Consider the following 16,910-nt stretch of genomic DNA (forward strand, 5'->3'; position numbering starts at 1 on the left):
TGAATTGATTATTATTAAAGAATTAAGAGCAAAACCCCATCCTAAACTTTTCACACCAAAACATATATGTGTCACCAAATCACCTCCCATACATGCTAAAAAGTATTACATTGCGTTCTCTGAAAGTGATCACAAGGAGTAGAAGAAGACTGGCACATTGACATGTTAGTCATTATTAAGACACAGAGAACAACATTGCTGTTAAAACGATGAGTTTATTATGGATATTTTTACTACTATAACACTAAATATGTATTTCGATTATCGGTGCAATCATCTTGACTTGAAAACACAAAAGTTGTATTTTAGGAGCAGTGTAAACTCCATGAGCAAGCCAGGTGTGCGTTCACAGTCTCTTCAATGTCTTCATTCTTCTGGCTGAAGTTTCCTTCTCGGACATCCACAGCAGAGTCTGGGGAGGGGAGACAGTACAACAATTAGCTGTGAAAAAGGGTAATTACATTTTGTGATGTTGGGTTGAAATTGCCAGTGAACTGAGTTGGAAGACCATCTCTAATACCCACCCCTGGGCCTATCCCAAGAACCTGCTACTTGTTTAGCCAACTTGCATGGCATTAATGTATAATACAGATTAATTAGACTAATTTCCCCATTTTATGTTAGCCTCTAGAGGTAACAGGCAAATGCATCATAGTCCTACATTTGATAAACAGACTTACCAGTTGGGAGGCAGTGGAAGCCAATAGTGACAGGATAGGTTTTTACAGGGGAGCATCCAGGCATACACTGAAGTATAGAATCAATTGAATAGCACTTGACTTCTCTTCCCTGAAGGTTAACCTGTTTGTCCAACTTCACAAACTCTCACTTTAGTTTACAATCTGCAACAACAAAACATAACTTTCACTGGATACTATAGAAGTCTGCAGTAAAGTAAACTGTACCGTTTTAGACCTTTTACTTAAGTGTTGATTTGATAACCCTAAGCCCTGCTGAGGTAAGCCAGAGCTGGGTTTTTTTAAAGATAATTTTACAGAACCAGGAAATCCATTTCGATTGCATCAGCCGCTTATTTTTAGGGGTAATCCCAAGATATGTGGTTGATAATCCAGAATGATTCCCCAGTGCAGTAAAATGTTCCAAAAAACAGAGCAGTACCTCATCCTGATGGGGTACAGGTTGTAAATCAACCCTTTATTGTGACAAAATCGAAAAGAAAAAGAAACGAGGGGCTATCTCACACAATCCAAAAAACTAATTTTTATAAATACAACATTATTAATTAAATAATTATGCCCTCAAATTAACTCTTCAAGTAATAATGAAGAAATAAAAAAAACTTAATGAATTTAGGGGTTCAATTTAAAATATCTGCCAAGAGCAGATTCAAACTTAAGGCTCTGTTACTGTCACTGCAGGAGTCTCCTGGAATCACCCATGACTGAGCAAAGCTATCTGAGCTCTGGGCCAAACATCCGCCTGGCATCTGGTACTCCTTCCTGGTTTCTCCATCCCCACGGCCACATACCCCACAAGTCTTCCCTTTCATAGAGGATCCAACCTGGATCTGCATTAACAAAGAAAAACTCAGTCACCCCCACCGTTACTTTATGTATAGTACCACAGTATATGTGTGGCACTATCCAGAACACTCCAAATAAAGAGGCTTCTGTAACCACTCAAGTCAACCACAGATAATGTTCACATGCTGCCCAACATAGTCTATCATTTAATTGTTCAAAATCAGTGATTCTAACGTGTTTTTGCAGTGCTGTTTTAAATGACTAAAGATAAGTTAAAAGAGTACTGTAACCATATACCTAGTAGTTTTTCATAAATCAGGGAAAAATATATAATTATTTTTATAAAAAGGTTTTACATTATACAGTCATATCCCTTGATAACCATAGTTGAGAGCTATAGACACAAGGCCGGTCTAAGTATTTGTGTTCCACCTTTTATCTGCAGTATTAAGGGCCAACATATACAATGCTAAATGCAATTCATGTTTGAAAATGTACCTTGTATTGACCATAATCAAAGTAAACTTTGTTTAGGCCATATTTGTCTGCTGTAAGGGTTAATCCATTTTCTGTAGTGATAATTGAGATTGAATCTGCAAAACACATAAAAGTTGGTTAAATATTAAATGGGCAATGTGTACTGACAGGAATGTACTGTGCTTCTAACTGTGTAATACTGATGTTACATTTTGTAACTGGTAATAAAAGTGAATATACAGTATGATTCTACTACTGCTATCTTAGCTTGGTATCATATTGGAGTGTTCTAGACTCCAAATAGTTGGCTATTTTACTAGTAACCATTAACTGACATTTCAGATCTACAAGCAGTGTTGGGGAGTACTGCATTACATTTAACACATTACTGTAATCTAATACAATTTTTGGCAACTTGTAACTGTAATGGCAACTAAATGTGGCAACATGTTTCATTTTATGTGTTATACCAACCAGAATCATATGGCAGGTTGGAAATCTCCTCGCCATTAACTGTCACTTGAGAGGCCTGTCCATAAGAATACAATTCAATGTCCCTTGAAATAAAAAAAATACATTATATATATATATATATATATATATATATATATATATATATATATATATATATATATATATATATATATATATTGTTTCAAACATGACAGTGGAACAATGGTAATTCATGTAATATCCCATAGGAATTTCTTTCCTATGATAATCCTATAACCAGTTGTGTTTGCAGCCCTTTTAATCAAGTGTATAATTCATGCTTACTTGTTAGCCACTTTCACGTTTACTGCTTTGTATTTTGAAGACGCAGTCTGTTTTGCAAGCACTATCCACTGGAGATCAGAGGAGCAGTCTTGAGACAGAACAACCTGGCAAGAGTCTGGAAATTCTGTTGAGAACTTCTTGTTATTAAACGTGATGATTTTGTTGCTCTCAATTGTACACTGTCCTGGAAAAAAGAAATACAACAACATACATTACAATATATACTGATTCCCAAGTTGACTTCCTTGCATCATTTTCTTATTATCTTCCAAAACTATAATACTAATTCATGTGTTACTGTTTTAGTATGCAGTACTTTCATGTTTTCAGTTATGAGAAGCAGAAGTTAGATGGTAAAAATGTACAGTGAAAATCACATATCACTCCCGTCACCCTCCCAATATAAACACCACACTGAAATGTCCAGGACACAATAAAATGAGTCAGTGGGGAGCTACTGATAATATCACATTGGTGGTTTAGTTATTAGATCAACATGAAGCCTAATATTAAAAGGTTTTTGCGTAAGTTTGTTGCTATCCAGTATTGAAATAGTCCAGATATAAAGTAGGGTAGCACTGTAGTGTATGTAATATACAGAACAACAAAATGTGTAAATTTGAAGCGTTCTTTCAGTACGTTTTTAATTATTATAATGTGTTGCACACATTGCTAAATGTAATAGGCTTGTATATTGAAAGACATTGCATGAATGAATGTTACTGTGATCAATGCAGTGTCTAGTAGGCTTACTATACTATATAACAGGCATATTGGTGCCAACACCTGTTGTGAACTGACAAACTCACCTCTGGTTATTGTCATCGTTTACGCTCATATATATACACAGTGCCTTGAAAAAGTATTCAGCCACCATCCCTTTTTTCACATTTAAGAGTCTCAGATTCAGAATTTGAAATAGATTAAATTAGGATTTTTTCACACTGATCTACAAAGCCTTGAGCAACATGTCAAATCAAAAGAAAAATTCCAAAAGCTTTCATCAATTTACTAAAAATGAAAAACGGAAATGATCAGATTAAAAACGTATTCATACCCTTTGTAATTGCAAGCCTAAATTTGGATCACCTGCTTTAAATTAATCTGTGAGGATGAACAGCACTCTTTCTGTATGGTCCCACAGTATGGTAGAGACTTTCAAAAGAAAGAATCAAAATGAAGACAAAAGAGCATTCTAAGCAAGTCAGGAATGTGATTATAGAGAAGCACAAATCTGGGAAAGGGTACAAAACCATTTCAAAGTCAGTGGCTGCGATGGATGATGATGTTCATGTATCAACAATCTCCAAGGCATTCCACAAAAAGATCCTTTATGGGAGAGTGGCAAGGAAGAAGCCCTGGCTGAAAAAAAACCATATCCTTGCCCGCAAAGAGTTCGCAAAACGTCACCTAGAAGATACTGCAGTTATGTGGCAGAATGTCTTGTGGTCTGATGAGACTAAAGTGGAACTTTTTGGCCTGAATGCCAAATCAAACACTGCACACCAGCCAGGTAACACCATCCCCACCGTAAAGTATGACAGTGGTAGCATCATGTTATGGGGATGCTTTTCAGCAGCAGGGACTAACAATATTGTCAGGATTGATGGGAGGATGAATGGCGCACAATACAGAGAAATCCTGGATAAAAACCCACGCTCCACTGCCAAAAATCTCAAACTGTGGGAGAAGTTTGTCTTTCAACAGGACAATGATCCAAATCACACAACCAGAGCAACACAGGAGTGGCTTAAAATTAAGAAAATATATGTCCTTGTGTGGCCCAGTCAGATTCCTGATTTTAATCCCATCGAAAATCTGTAGCAAGACCTCAAAATTGCTGTCCATCACCGTTCCCAATTAACTTGACACAGCTTGAGCAATTTTGCTGGGAGAAATGGACAAATATTGCTCCATCACGGTCTACAAAGTTAAAAGAGACTTATTCGAAAAGACTATTGTCTGTAATAGCTGCCAGAGGTGGTTCAACCAAGTATTGACCAAGGGGGATGAGTACTTAAAAAATGATGACATTTCAGTTTTTTAATTTTTATTATTTTATTGTTTACTATTTTCTTTCTTTTTGGGGGGGACTCTGTGAAGAAGAATGTGTGACTCACAAATAAAAATTCCTCTAATGCTACTAATGCATCAAAATCCCAGGCGGTGAGACTCTTAAATGTGAAAAAAGATAAGGGAGCTGAATACCTTTTCAAGGCACTATATATATATATATATATATATATATATATATATATATATATATATATATATATATATATACACACACACACACACACACACTGAAATATCTTGCTTGCATAAGTATTCAACCCCTGTGCTGTAGAAACTCCCAGTTTGCACCAATGAAAGAAATTGCCCTAACGAGGACACAATTACCTTACCATTGGCCTCCACCTGTGAACCACTAACGTTCCTGTCACATTTTTTGGATAAAAACCCCACTGTTGAAGGATCATTGGTAAGGCTGTGAATCTGAAGGAAAATGAAGACCAAAGAGCATTCTACAGAAGATAGAGATAAAGTAATACAAATGCATAGATTAGGGAAAGGGTACAAAATAATATCCAAGTGTTTGGATATCCCAGTGAGCACAGTTGGATCAATAATCAGGAAGTGGAAGCTGCATCACACCACCCAGGCACTGCCAAGAATAGGCCATTCCTCAAAACTCAGCGCTCAAACAAGAAGGAGACTTGTGAGAGAAGCCACAGCGAGGCCAACAATCACTTTGAAGGAGATACAGAGTTCAGTGGCTGGGAGTGGAGTAATGGTGCGCCAGTCAACCATATCAAGAGCTCTGCATAACACTGGCCTGTATGGGAGGGTGGCAAGAAAGAAGCCGTTACTCAAAAAGTACCATCTGAAAGCACATCTGGAGTTTGCCAGAAAGCATGAGAGTGACCCAGCTGCGATGTAGGAAAAGGTTTTGTGGTCAGATGAGACCAAGATAGAGCTTTTTGGCCAAAACTCAAAGCGCAGTGTATGGCGCAAACCTAACACTGCCCATGCCTCAAGACACACCATTCCTACAGTGAAGAATGGTGGTGGCAGCATCATGCTGTGGGGATGCTTCTCATCAGCAGGGATTGGGCATCTTGTTACAATTGAAGGAAGAATGGATGGAGCAAAATACAGGAAAATACTGCAAGAGAATCTGCTTCAGTCTGCTAAAAAACTGAAGCTTGGGAGGAAATTCACCTTTCAGCAGGACAATGATCCCAAGCATAAGGCCAAAGCAACATTGGAGTGGCTCAAGAACAAAAAGGTGAATGTCCTACAGTTGCCCAGTCAAAGTCCTGATCTCAATCTCATTGAGAATCTGTGGCACTATTTGAAAATTGCGGTCCACAAGCGTCGTCCAACCAACCTGAACAACCTGGAGCAAATCTGCCAAGAAGAATGGGCCAAAATCACTCCGACACTGTGTGCAAAGCTGGTACATACTTACCCCAAAAGACTTAAAGCTGTTATTGCAGCGAAAGGTGGCTCTACCAAATATTAATGTGTGGGGGTTGAATACTTATGCAAGCAAGATATTTCAGTTTTTTATTTTTCTTAAAAATATTTCCCAACATGAAACCAATGTCACCTTACAATAATTGATTTTGAGTTTAAGTGTTTTAAAATAAAATATCGAACAGAACGAAATTTCAATGTACCATTTGTAATTCAGTAATATGAGAGAATTGGTCAGGGGTCTGAATACTTTTGCAAGGCACTGTATATATATATATATATATATATATATATATATATATATATATATATATATATATATATATATATATATTACAACCAATAAAACACAACAAACTTGACATTCTTTCCTCCAGGATAACAGGAATGTTAGCTATGCTCCATCTGGATTTTTCAGACTCAGAGATAGCATTCTGACCAAGAGGTAATGAAAAGGGAGTGCGAAGAGCTTGATTGAAAAGGGTCATCTGGAAAACGAAGCGAACAAAAAAAACATTTTAAAACGTATGCATGCATGGTGAAGTCACAAATACATAAAACATAATAATAAAAACAGTTACCTTTGGTGCTTTAATAACTACATCAATGGTCCTTGTGGAAGTTGCTGCTAAAATAAAAGCAATCTGTTTGGATGGGTTTCTCTGCCAGAGCTCTGAAAATCCTAACAGCAATGCAGTGCCAGGAGCATATTCAGCAACCGTGGACAGACAAACAACTGGGATTGAAAAGTGAAACAGACTTTCTAAATTGTATGTCACAATAATAATAATAATAATAATAATAATAATAATAATAATAATAATAATAATAATAATAATAATGTTCATTCTTTTAAATTCTTTAAAGAAAGAATTTACATTAACCCTAAATTAAGTAAGTGCTCTGTATGTTTACTAATAATAAGTCAAAACTATTTGCATGCTATATATAGCACAAGCTGATAACTTAATAAGCTACAGAACCATGAAGTAATAAAACAAATACAAACATTTTTGTGGCTTGTTTTGCTATCTTAGGAATCTTTCCCCACTGCATTTTGAGCTGCACAGCCGGGTGAGTGGCCAAGTTGCCAGTCGACACCTTCATGCCCACCCTGTAGTCCTGGCATTCCTCGCCCCATTGAATCTTCACCTTGGTGAACAGGGGTGGAGAAGTGAGTTAGAAAGAATCCATCACAAAGCATTGCATTGCATTTAAACCTGATTCAGTAGTTCAGGACAAACCCCCACATCATTCATTTTCATTTGATCATTATGTGACATACAGAAACAAACAGCTGCCTCAAACCTACTTAGCTTGAGGGTGCACTGCCTGGTCTATTGGATCAATCAATCAATCTTTATTTTATATAGCGCCTTTCATAGTGGACCACCATTACAAAGCGCTTTACAAGATGAGACAGCGCCCCCCCCCCCCCCCCCCCCCCCCCCCCCCCCATAATAAATTAATAAAATAATCAATCCCAAGAGTTATCAGTCTTTTTATATTTCTATGAAAGAACATAATTGGCAGTCCTTCCTCTCTAAGTTTTTAATCTATTGAAAATGTCTATTTTTCCTACCTTAGTTTCCTGGTCACTGGTCTGCACAGAATCCACACATACTTGCCACTTGCTTTGTTCTCTTAAGTTAGCAACCATCACCTGAACTCTGGGTTTATTTGTTTTGTCATCATAATAGAAAGCCACTTGGTACCCCTGCTGTTTCCCATCACTTCTTATGGCTCGAAGAACAATGGCAAGCATGGGTGGCATTGCATCGCCAAGGAACTTAGGCTGGGTGGACACAAGACACGTAGACACAGGTGTCATTACTGAGTACTGTCAGGTGTTAGAATCCTTTACTTTAGTTGTTACAACTGTATTCCCAACCTTTTGAGATGCTGACGATAGTCTGGAATCACTGCTGCTGCTGCTGCTGCTGCTGCTGCTAGATGATGAAGACTTGAGACCATTCTGAAAGTACAAAGGCAGGATAAACATTTTTTTCAGAAACCAGCACAAGCACATTTGGAGGATCTAATCAAGGTCTGTGACACCAGTCACCAAAGCCCACATTGATTTTTAAAGGCTTATTGTACTACTAACAGTCTAAAATTATCAGAATCATCCACCGATTATAAAGGTGTCTTACCTGATGGGCACTAGCAGACTTGAACCTCAAATCATAAATCGTGTATTGCTGTAAAACAGAAAGCAACTTGTCATTACAGCTGGTATGTGAATCCTAGTGATTATTCCAATTTCAAAATGTAGTTGCAAAAGCTTTACCCATCTCAACTTTTTCTGACTGCTGTCACTAGAGGAACTGCTGCTGCTGCTGCTGCTGCTGCTTTTTTTATTCCTGTCTTGATCCCGGTCTTGATCCTGGTCTTGATCACGGTGTAGATCTTGAACCTGTCCCTTGCTCTGCTTTTCCTGTTTCTTCCGCCCCTCCTGGGAAGATGAGCTGCTGGATGAAGAGGAGGAGGAGGAGGTGGAGGAAGAGGAGGAGGAGGAAGTTGGTTGGCTCTTGTGCTTGATGTTCATGTTCAGCTGCTTGTTCTGCTCCTTGTCCTGCTGGCTGGAGGAGCTGCTAGAGCTGGAGGATGACGAGTTTCTATTTCTATGAACTGATTTTCTCAGGCCTCCCTGGTGGCAAAATAAAGCACAATCTATTGTTAGATAACAATAGATCTCTATTTATATATATATATATATATATATATATATATATATATATATATATATATATAGCGAATATATATATATATATATATATAAATTTGTGTCAGTAGTTCAATGTTAAAATAAAAAATGAAAGCCTTTATTTCAATGTAATGAGAGTCAATAGAATGATTACCTTTTCTGTTTTCAGGAATCTTTGCAGTTTCAACAGGACTGTTTTTCCTTGAGGACCTTCCTCTGTTTCCTCCTCATTGGGCATAACCTTCAGGGATATTAGTTTTACTATCTTTGAAGCTGCCTTTCCTCCTGCCTGAATTTCAATCTGAAGTTTTTCAAGAGATTCCTCTATATGAGCTGAAACACATCAGTAGCTGTTAACAAGGTAAAGGTTTGTACTGGAAAGTGAAATATGTCTTGTTTGTTTTATTTGAATTAAACCTAAAAATGACAACCTGTTTCAGCTTTGTTAATCCCTCAAATTAAGGCAAATCTTTACCAGGCAAATTTTGAGGTTATCCTGCATCATTTCTCATGCATGAAATGTTTAAGTTTCTGAGGATAAATGAGTGACATGGATCGACCTCCATTGCAAACACTGAAAATTTTAATTTAGCATGTTCTACCTGATCAGGTGTGGATTTTATAAACCATGGAGAACACTGACACAACCAAAATTAACACATTTTAATGTCACACAGTATATATATATAATATATCTCTATATATAGATAATATTATAATATATATAATATTATAAAATATTTATTTAATGAATAACCATGCATATTTGACCATGGGGATAACAATTACATTTAGATTTCCCTTTGCTATACCTTTCCCATCAGAAACCTTTACTTCTCTATTCGTATAGTACCTGGTTTAAGAGACACTTTCGCTGTGTGTTCTCCAATGATTTTATACAATGGAGAGTTTCTGATGAAAGCAGCATTTTGTGATTTTCCCTGAAAGCAGAACTGGATCCCGAAATTTGGTGCTTTTGTGCAGTAGTTGTGTGGTTCAGCAGATGCCTCTTGCTGTTCTGCTTGATCTTCAGAATACGGAACTTCTGCTGATTGCAATTGATCAGAGGACAGTCTTGACTGGAGTGGAACAAAACATCAATACTCTTACTATCCAAACATTAGGATAGATGCACTTATTATCATTAGTGCCCAAGATGGTGAAATCTGTAAAGGGATATTTCTTACTATGCCTTGTTCATGTTGAAAAGGTGTTTGTTCTTGAGATGTGAAACGCTGCTTCATTATGTTCACTTGAGCTGAATCAAGCAATAGCGAGGTCTTTCTTTCAGATAAATCTTGCAAATTTCTGGATACGGCAAATGCTTGAACCCTGTTGAAATGTTAAATTAGTGAATGCCCAGGAATTACATAATAAAAATGGTATATGTTATTATTATTATTATTATTATTATTATTATTATTATTATTATTATTATTATTATTATTATTATTACCACTACTATCAGTATAGGCATGATAACAGGAAATTAAAAACTGTAGGTAACACACTGGTGAGTAAAAGTCTTTCTGTTTTGGCTGCTTATGTAAGATCAGGAGCCGCATTTACAAACAACAGCAAGCACATGCTGAGTCAGAAGAAAGGTAAAGAAGTTATAAATGGTGATAGCTACTGTACGTCCAGCAAATTAATAAATGAAAAACCGGCAATATAAAAAGCAATAATATCACATGTATTTATGCAAAATGGTAAAATTAAGCAGTACTTTGAAATGTATTGAAAATCATATGTAACTTAAATAACTGCGTACCTCAGGAACAGAAGCTCTTCCTCCTGCTGACACGGTAAAGCCTCTATCTTGAAGTTCTGTTCCTTCATGTCGATCCTTGCATTGAACTTCATTGGGATTGCCACGCGGGCTTTTGCACGTAATTCCACTCCAGCCTGAATTAAATGGGTGTTGATGCCCATCACTGCGACTGTGTGAATGGCGACAACGAACAATAGAAAAAGTTATCGTGTACATTTAAATTCCTTTTACACAATTGCATACTTCAATATTCATGAGTTTATTGCTTTTATGTTGGACAGACCTACCTGGGGCTGAGGTCGGCTTGCACCTGAATGTGGGAATTCAGCAGCTGAGAGATTCGGAAACTGTCAGTGGGAGCAGGTGACAGCTGAGTTCGGACTTTACAGCAAATAAAAGGAGAGTAATATAGGAGACAAGTATTTCAAAATGTTGGAAATGGCTTAATCTAATAACTTATTAAACTATTAAAAGAGATAAACATGACAGAAAATAGAAGCAGCTGAGTTTCCACTTAAATTGACCATGGATCACATATGTCAGATTGTATTTGTAGCAACACTCCAGATATCTCTTTAGAAACAATGAATGCTGATGTTAAAGGTTCACCTTTCCTGTGTGTGCTTTCAAAGAGCAAACATTCTTACCATTAACTGCAACATTAGATACAGCAGCAGAGTACAAGCTTATTTCCATGGGAAAGCCAACGCAAGTGGGTACAATTTGACGCACTTCTGCAGCAAGCAAGGGCTTGGACCACTGTGCTGCAGCTCCATCCTGAAGCCTCCTGACAACCCTTCTTACAGTGTCTTGTCTTTCTAAAAGTCCAGTCATTGTCTGCAATTAATTATGGGAAAGAGTGGGCCTTTTTTAATTCTTGATGGACAATATTGATACATCAAATAGTTACATATATGCTTTCTGTAAATCTAGACTGGTTTGATTGCTGACAATGACTGAAAGCTTTCTGTACCTGAATTGCATTCCCGATGCTATTCCTGTCAATGTCAGAAAAGGAAACCTCTTGTCCAAACAGCTTGATATAGGCTGATGCCAGTGGTTTGTTGGATGGTATGGCCTTCCAGCCTGAGAGCTGTGTGAAGTAAAAGGACGACAATGTCAGTTACCAGCAGGGCCAGTTTCAACATTTCGAGTTCATTTAGAATAGTTTAAATAGATCCCCCCATTTATGTTGTGTTAATCAAGCTAATAGATAAAAAGATGATATTCCTTATTAGATCAACTGTTAAATACACTGTTAAATCTGAAGAAAAATATCATTGTTTGTTAAAATGTCCCCCTACACCGCAACAAGAGATTTTTGAGGTCTTAAAAGCTATTTTTGTATATCATTGTTTGTAATCTAATAAACAGTATCAACTCTTCCAATTAGTTACTGAGTTATTTATTTAAGATTTTGATCACTGTGGTCATACATAAACATTTTTCACGGTACATTAAATTAATTATCCTTGCAACAAAATTCGCCACACTATTCCTGATTTTTAATGAAGAGTATAGGTAAGTGTCATTATTACACAGCTAACAGAGCCAAGGTGAACAGTTGCTGCCTCGTGTATACTTACAGTTTTAAGAATGCGCTCAATCTTGCTGTGAGCACTGCTGACTGATGTCTGTGGTTTTCTAAGGAATTCTTGCAGTCCCTCTGCTCGGACTCCAACCTGTAATGAAGCAAATAATAAAATATTAACTCTCTCTACCTTATATATTGTGCTTTATCTAAAACACTTTCCAATCTAACTATTTTAATAGTTACAGGGCGTTTTACTGATTTTTTATTTAAATGGACATAGACATACACAGTGTATACTGTAGGTACTGTATTAGTTTACTGGTCTGTTGTAATGGAGTAAACTCAGTCAAGTTGATGTTTCTACCTCTAGAAGATCTGCTGCAGATCCAACCATATATCCCCGGACTTTGGACACCACAGCTGTGGGGAGGATGTTGGCTACATCATTTATCACAAAGACATTAGCGGCAGCACCAGCCATCAGTTCAGCTAGAAAGAAAGAGTGTAGTCAGTGCTTCAGTCCAGAACTAACTGCGTAGTTTAGAGGAGCAGTAACATTATCTTATTCATTAGAATTACATAAACTGAGAGAAAGAACCACTTAATTCCAAAATATGTCACTTGTTATATATATTTTGTACTTACTTTTGAAAGCATCAAGGTGAATAGCCTTGCTGTATTGGTAGCTCAGCCTATCAAATTTGGAACTCAGAAGCTTGACAGCTACATTGCAGGCAGCAGCACTATTAGGGAAAATAACTGGTGTTAGAATATACATAATTACAGTTTCATATAAATATAATCACTTAAAAAGGATCCCTAAATATTTAAGTTAGAGAACAATCAACAAGGCATTCATTAACATGTTATACATTTTTTAACCTACCTCTATATTTCCTGAATCCATAATACACTGACAAGCTGCCATTGTCTTTATTATTATTATTATTATTATTATTATTATTATTATTATTATTATTATTATTATTATTATTATTATTAATGATAACTTTATTGTATGACCTGAACATAACACTTGTATCTGGATATTTAAACTACCATTTGACCCATTTGGGCAGGACTTTGAAATCTATTTGGTTCTTACACTGGGCGTGTGTCTGGGGCAGTGCTTCTGGTGAGAGCCTTCATGTGGGAGTAGGTGAAACTGGCCACTTGCAAACTGGTCTCCTTCAGCAGGGCATCAGCGAGCGTTGCCACCAGTGCCATGGGGGGTCTGGTTTCAAACAGAACTACACAAGCCAGCATTCGGACCTCAGGATGTAATTTTTTCTCCATAAAGATCTGCTGTGCAACTTCCTGAACCTAAATAAAGTAAAAATAAAGTATGCATTGTAGAGTTTTAGCAATGTCTTTGTCTATGCTATGCCATTCATGGCATTGTATTCTGAATCCATCTCACCTTTCCTGGTTCCTTCTTGGCGATGTTCCTGAGGGCCATCACAGCATCTGCTTGAATTTTGACTGGAAGCTGTGAAGCTCCAGAGGAAAACCCTGGTAGGAACTTCTGGATGTGCTTGATACTAGAAGGCTGTCCTGCATTGCCCAAAGCCTTTAGGGCAAGAACCATGTCTTCATGATGGGCTCTGCTAGCAGCATCAGCAGCAAGGTCATGGAGAGGCTGAGAAAACAAGAAGGTTTGAGACATCATCATAGCAATTCATAGAGAGACTGACTCCAGTACCCTGAGAGACACCTACTTGTAATGTTTTCTCTGGGCAGCTCTGCAATTTAGCACAGTACTTGTGAACCATGGAGCCATAACCAAGCAGAGAGATTTTGCGGAGAACGTGTGATTTCTGAACATGGCTAGAGGTGGCGATGTCCTGAAATGAGGTGAAACTGAAGGTCATTCTTAGTGTAAAATGTGTTTTTCATTGTATTACTGATAATGTGGTTAAGTGCATGACATGACCAACTTACAGCCGCAACTTGCATGGTGTCTTGGTCAGCTTTCATTAGGTGCATTGCTGTGAGCAGAGCCTGGGATGCTTCTGTCTCTGTGATGTCCCTATTCTGGATTTTGTCCTTTATGAACTTCAGTGCATTGGGCGTTCCTATTGCAGGAACTGCATCCAGGATCCAGTGTCTATAAAATATGCAAACAGGGGGAGAAGCAGAGTTAACTGTCAATGTTCAGGAAATTGTGTCTATTATAATCTCTAGAACCACAAAAGTTACCTGTAGTCATTTCTGCTTTGAAACTGCTTCCAGATGGCCTCAATGTTCTGATGGCTGGCTGAACACAACAACTGGGTGAGTTGAAGGAACTTGGCTGGGGCATCAGAGTGGACCTGCTCCTGATTGTTCTGGACCAGATGGTGCAGGATCTCTACTATCTGTAATCAACAAACACAGAAATATGCACAAGGAATGATATTTTACCAAATTGGTTTGAAATGTGTTGAACTAGTAGTTTGAGATGAATTACAGCCAGGCACCTCTGTCTCTGGATTTTTGGTCCTGAAGAGCTGAACTGGTGACTGGAGAAGTTCAGATGCAAACTGGTAGTGCAGAGACCCTCGGTTCTGGAACTGACTTGCAGACATTTTTACTGGGCTGTTTTTGATATTCTTCAGAACTAGCTTTTGCCTGGTTAAAAATATAACACACTAAGAAAGTGGTACAAAATGATCATAATAACTGCATTAAACGAATAAGTAGGCTGTCTTCTTTGTACATTCAACAGGCTGTACTCTGTAGGTGCGTATTACTTTGTGTCTTGTTCAACAGTTTGTTGTCAACTATTCAGTAAATAAGTTCGAATTAGCTTGATACGCTACATATGAAGAAGGGGCCTACCATGCTTCCATTTGAGCAGCTCCATGCATTTCATTAAAGGGTGTGAACTGATGTATCTCCTGAGCATTCACTTGAGTGATCAGAGCACCATTGTCAGTGGGTTTCATCACGTATGTGTAGGTAGCGGCACCTCGCAGGTTCTTTCCATTCTAATCAGATATGGACAGGAAGATATGTTAGACCTAGTAAAACACCATAGAGAAGAAAGTTCAAAAGAAAGTATTTTACTTGTTGACAGCGGGCACAGTGCTCTGTATAAACCATACCAATGTCCTTCTTTTTTCCATCCTCACAGTTATTCAGGTCCTTGGATTTTGTGACAATGATGCGATTTGCCTTCTGGTTTTCCTGAATCACATAGTTTGTTTGGCAGACACCTTGAACTCCATTCTAAGGAACAGAGTTCTCACATCACCATAAGCAACGGAACTCTCTACAAGTGTAAACACATCAGTAACAAAAAAAGTTTAGTCTTTGTTACCTCCTGTAGATCGTACACATTCTGGGTCTTCTTGATGTTGAGTTGCAGAAGGTTCAGGATTCCTCTCTGGATGTTGGTAACAGTCTCTGATACCTCCGCGGGAGAGTAAATGTTTCCAACATGACCGTTGCTGTACTCAAACTTGATGGGTTTCTGTAGCTGAGAAGCCAATGCCTGGGAGAGTTTTTCTGCAGGTCTGAATGGATCTTTGGGCCAGATCCCATTATACTCTTTAATCTGGGGATCAACAATCTGAGAAACAAACAGAATCAGTTTACAGCAGAGTCTACATATTATGTTTGAGAATATTCACAGTACCTGCATAGCTAAAGTTGTGAGTTGATGACACATTTGATTGGCTTGTTATCTCCTGTTTTTCATTAAACTAATTTGGTTTGCTTCGGTTCACTTTGAAAAGTTACTTCATGTATTATATGACAGAAGATTAAATAAAAGCAATGTTGGTGTGTTTATAGCTTTCATTTGATGTGAAAAGTTTTATCAGCATGAGAAAGGTCATTATAAAGCTTGAAGGACCACTTCTTCAAAGCATCTAAATTTGAAAGAAGAAAATTCAACATTGAGATTTGAACGCTTTGAAAATAAAGCCCCCAAAAATATATCTTTTCTAACCAAAACATCATCATGTCAGTTTCACGCACCTTAAGCAAGTATGTTTTCTGGGCGACTCCACTGATTTGCACTTTGCAGCCCAACTTCAGGCCAGCTCTTGCCAGGCCCTTCTCAGGAAGCCCAGCCAGAAGCTGACCCTCATAATCATACTCATAGGTCTTACTGCTGCTGTAATCTGGGTCTGCAATGAAGCACAGACACCAGTTACCATGGAAACAAAAACAAACAAACAAAAAAAAAAAAATTAACATTAATTGTTTATGTTCTTATGTGAATTTTATATGAATGAGTTTTTTGATAGGCCGTGTCGACAGCAGCTGAAATTTTTATTTAATAAATATATATAATAAATATATATATATATATATATATATATATATATATATATATATATATATATATATATATATATATATATATATATATATAAAGAATAATAATAAATCCTTACCATATTAAAATTATATACATGTATTTATATACTTACCCACAATGGCTATAGCCAATGTGACTATGATCCCCTTCATGGTCTTAGGTAAGTGCAGAGTCCCTTTTGTCAGTCTATTTATACACAGTATATTGCACAGGACCACTAGATTTGCTCTTGCACAGAGTTTTTTGCTGAATTATGCTTTTTTTTTTTTTTTTTTGGTTACCTATCCACTTACCATATCAGATTGTCACTGTGCCAATTTTATCGATTTTAACAAAGAAACTGTAGAGTAACAGATAATGGGTATGCTTAC

General features: G+C 37.4%; 1 protein-coding gene across 1 annotated transcript; it reads right to left on the bottom strand.

Moving 5' to 3' along the window:
• Positions 1-305: 305 nt before the first annotated feature.
• On the bottom strand, positions 306-16,691 carry LOC121326374 (vitellogenin-like). The gene is given in 34 exon segments (XM_041269629.1): positions 306-412; positions 681-842; positions 1,369-1,528; positions 1,983-2,077; positions 2,436-2,518; positions 2,739-2,922; positions 6,577-6,706; positions 6,800-6,938; positions 7,228-7,370; positions 7,801-8,013; positions 8,110-8,193; positions 8,372-8,419; positions 8,509-8,868; positions 9,080-9,258; positions 9,779-10,004; positions 10,113-10,257; positions 10,697-10,882; positions 10,984-11,077; positions 11,344-11,533; positions 11,670-11,789; positions 12,283-12,378; positions 12,595-12,719; positions 12,876-12,973; positions 13,336-13,553; positions 13,651-13,869; positions 13,949-14,074; positions 14,172-14,337; positions 14,430-14,587; positions 14,690-14,840; positions 15,051-15,199; positions 15,279-15,440; positions 15,532-15,783; positions 16,194-16,345; positions 16,652-16,691. Coding segments are annotated over 34 exon segments (5,160 nt in total).
• Positions 16,692-16,910: the final 219 nt, after the last annotated feature.

Source organism: Polyodon spathula, chromosome 14 (assembly GCF_017654505.1).
Source record: "Polyodon spathula isolate WHYD16114869_AA chromosome 14, ASM1765450v1, whole genome shotgun sequence".
NCBI lineage: Eukaryota > Metazoa > Chordata > Actinopteri > Acipenseriformes > Polyodontidae > Polyodon > Polyodon spathula.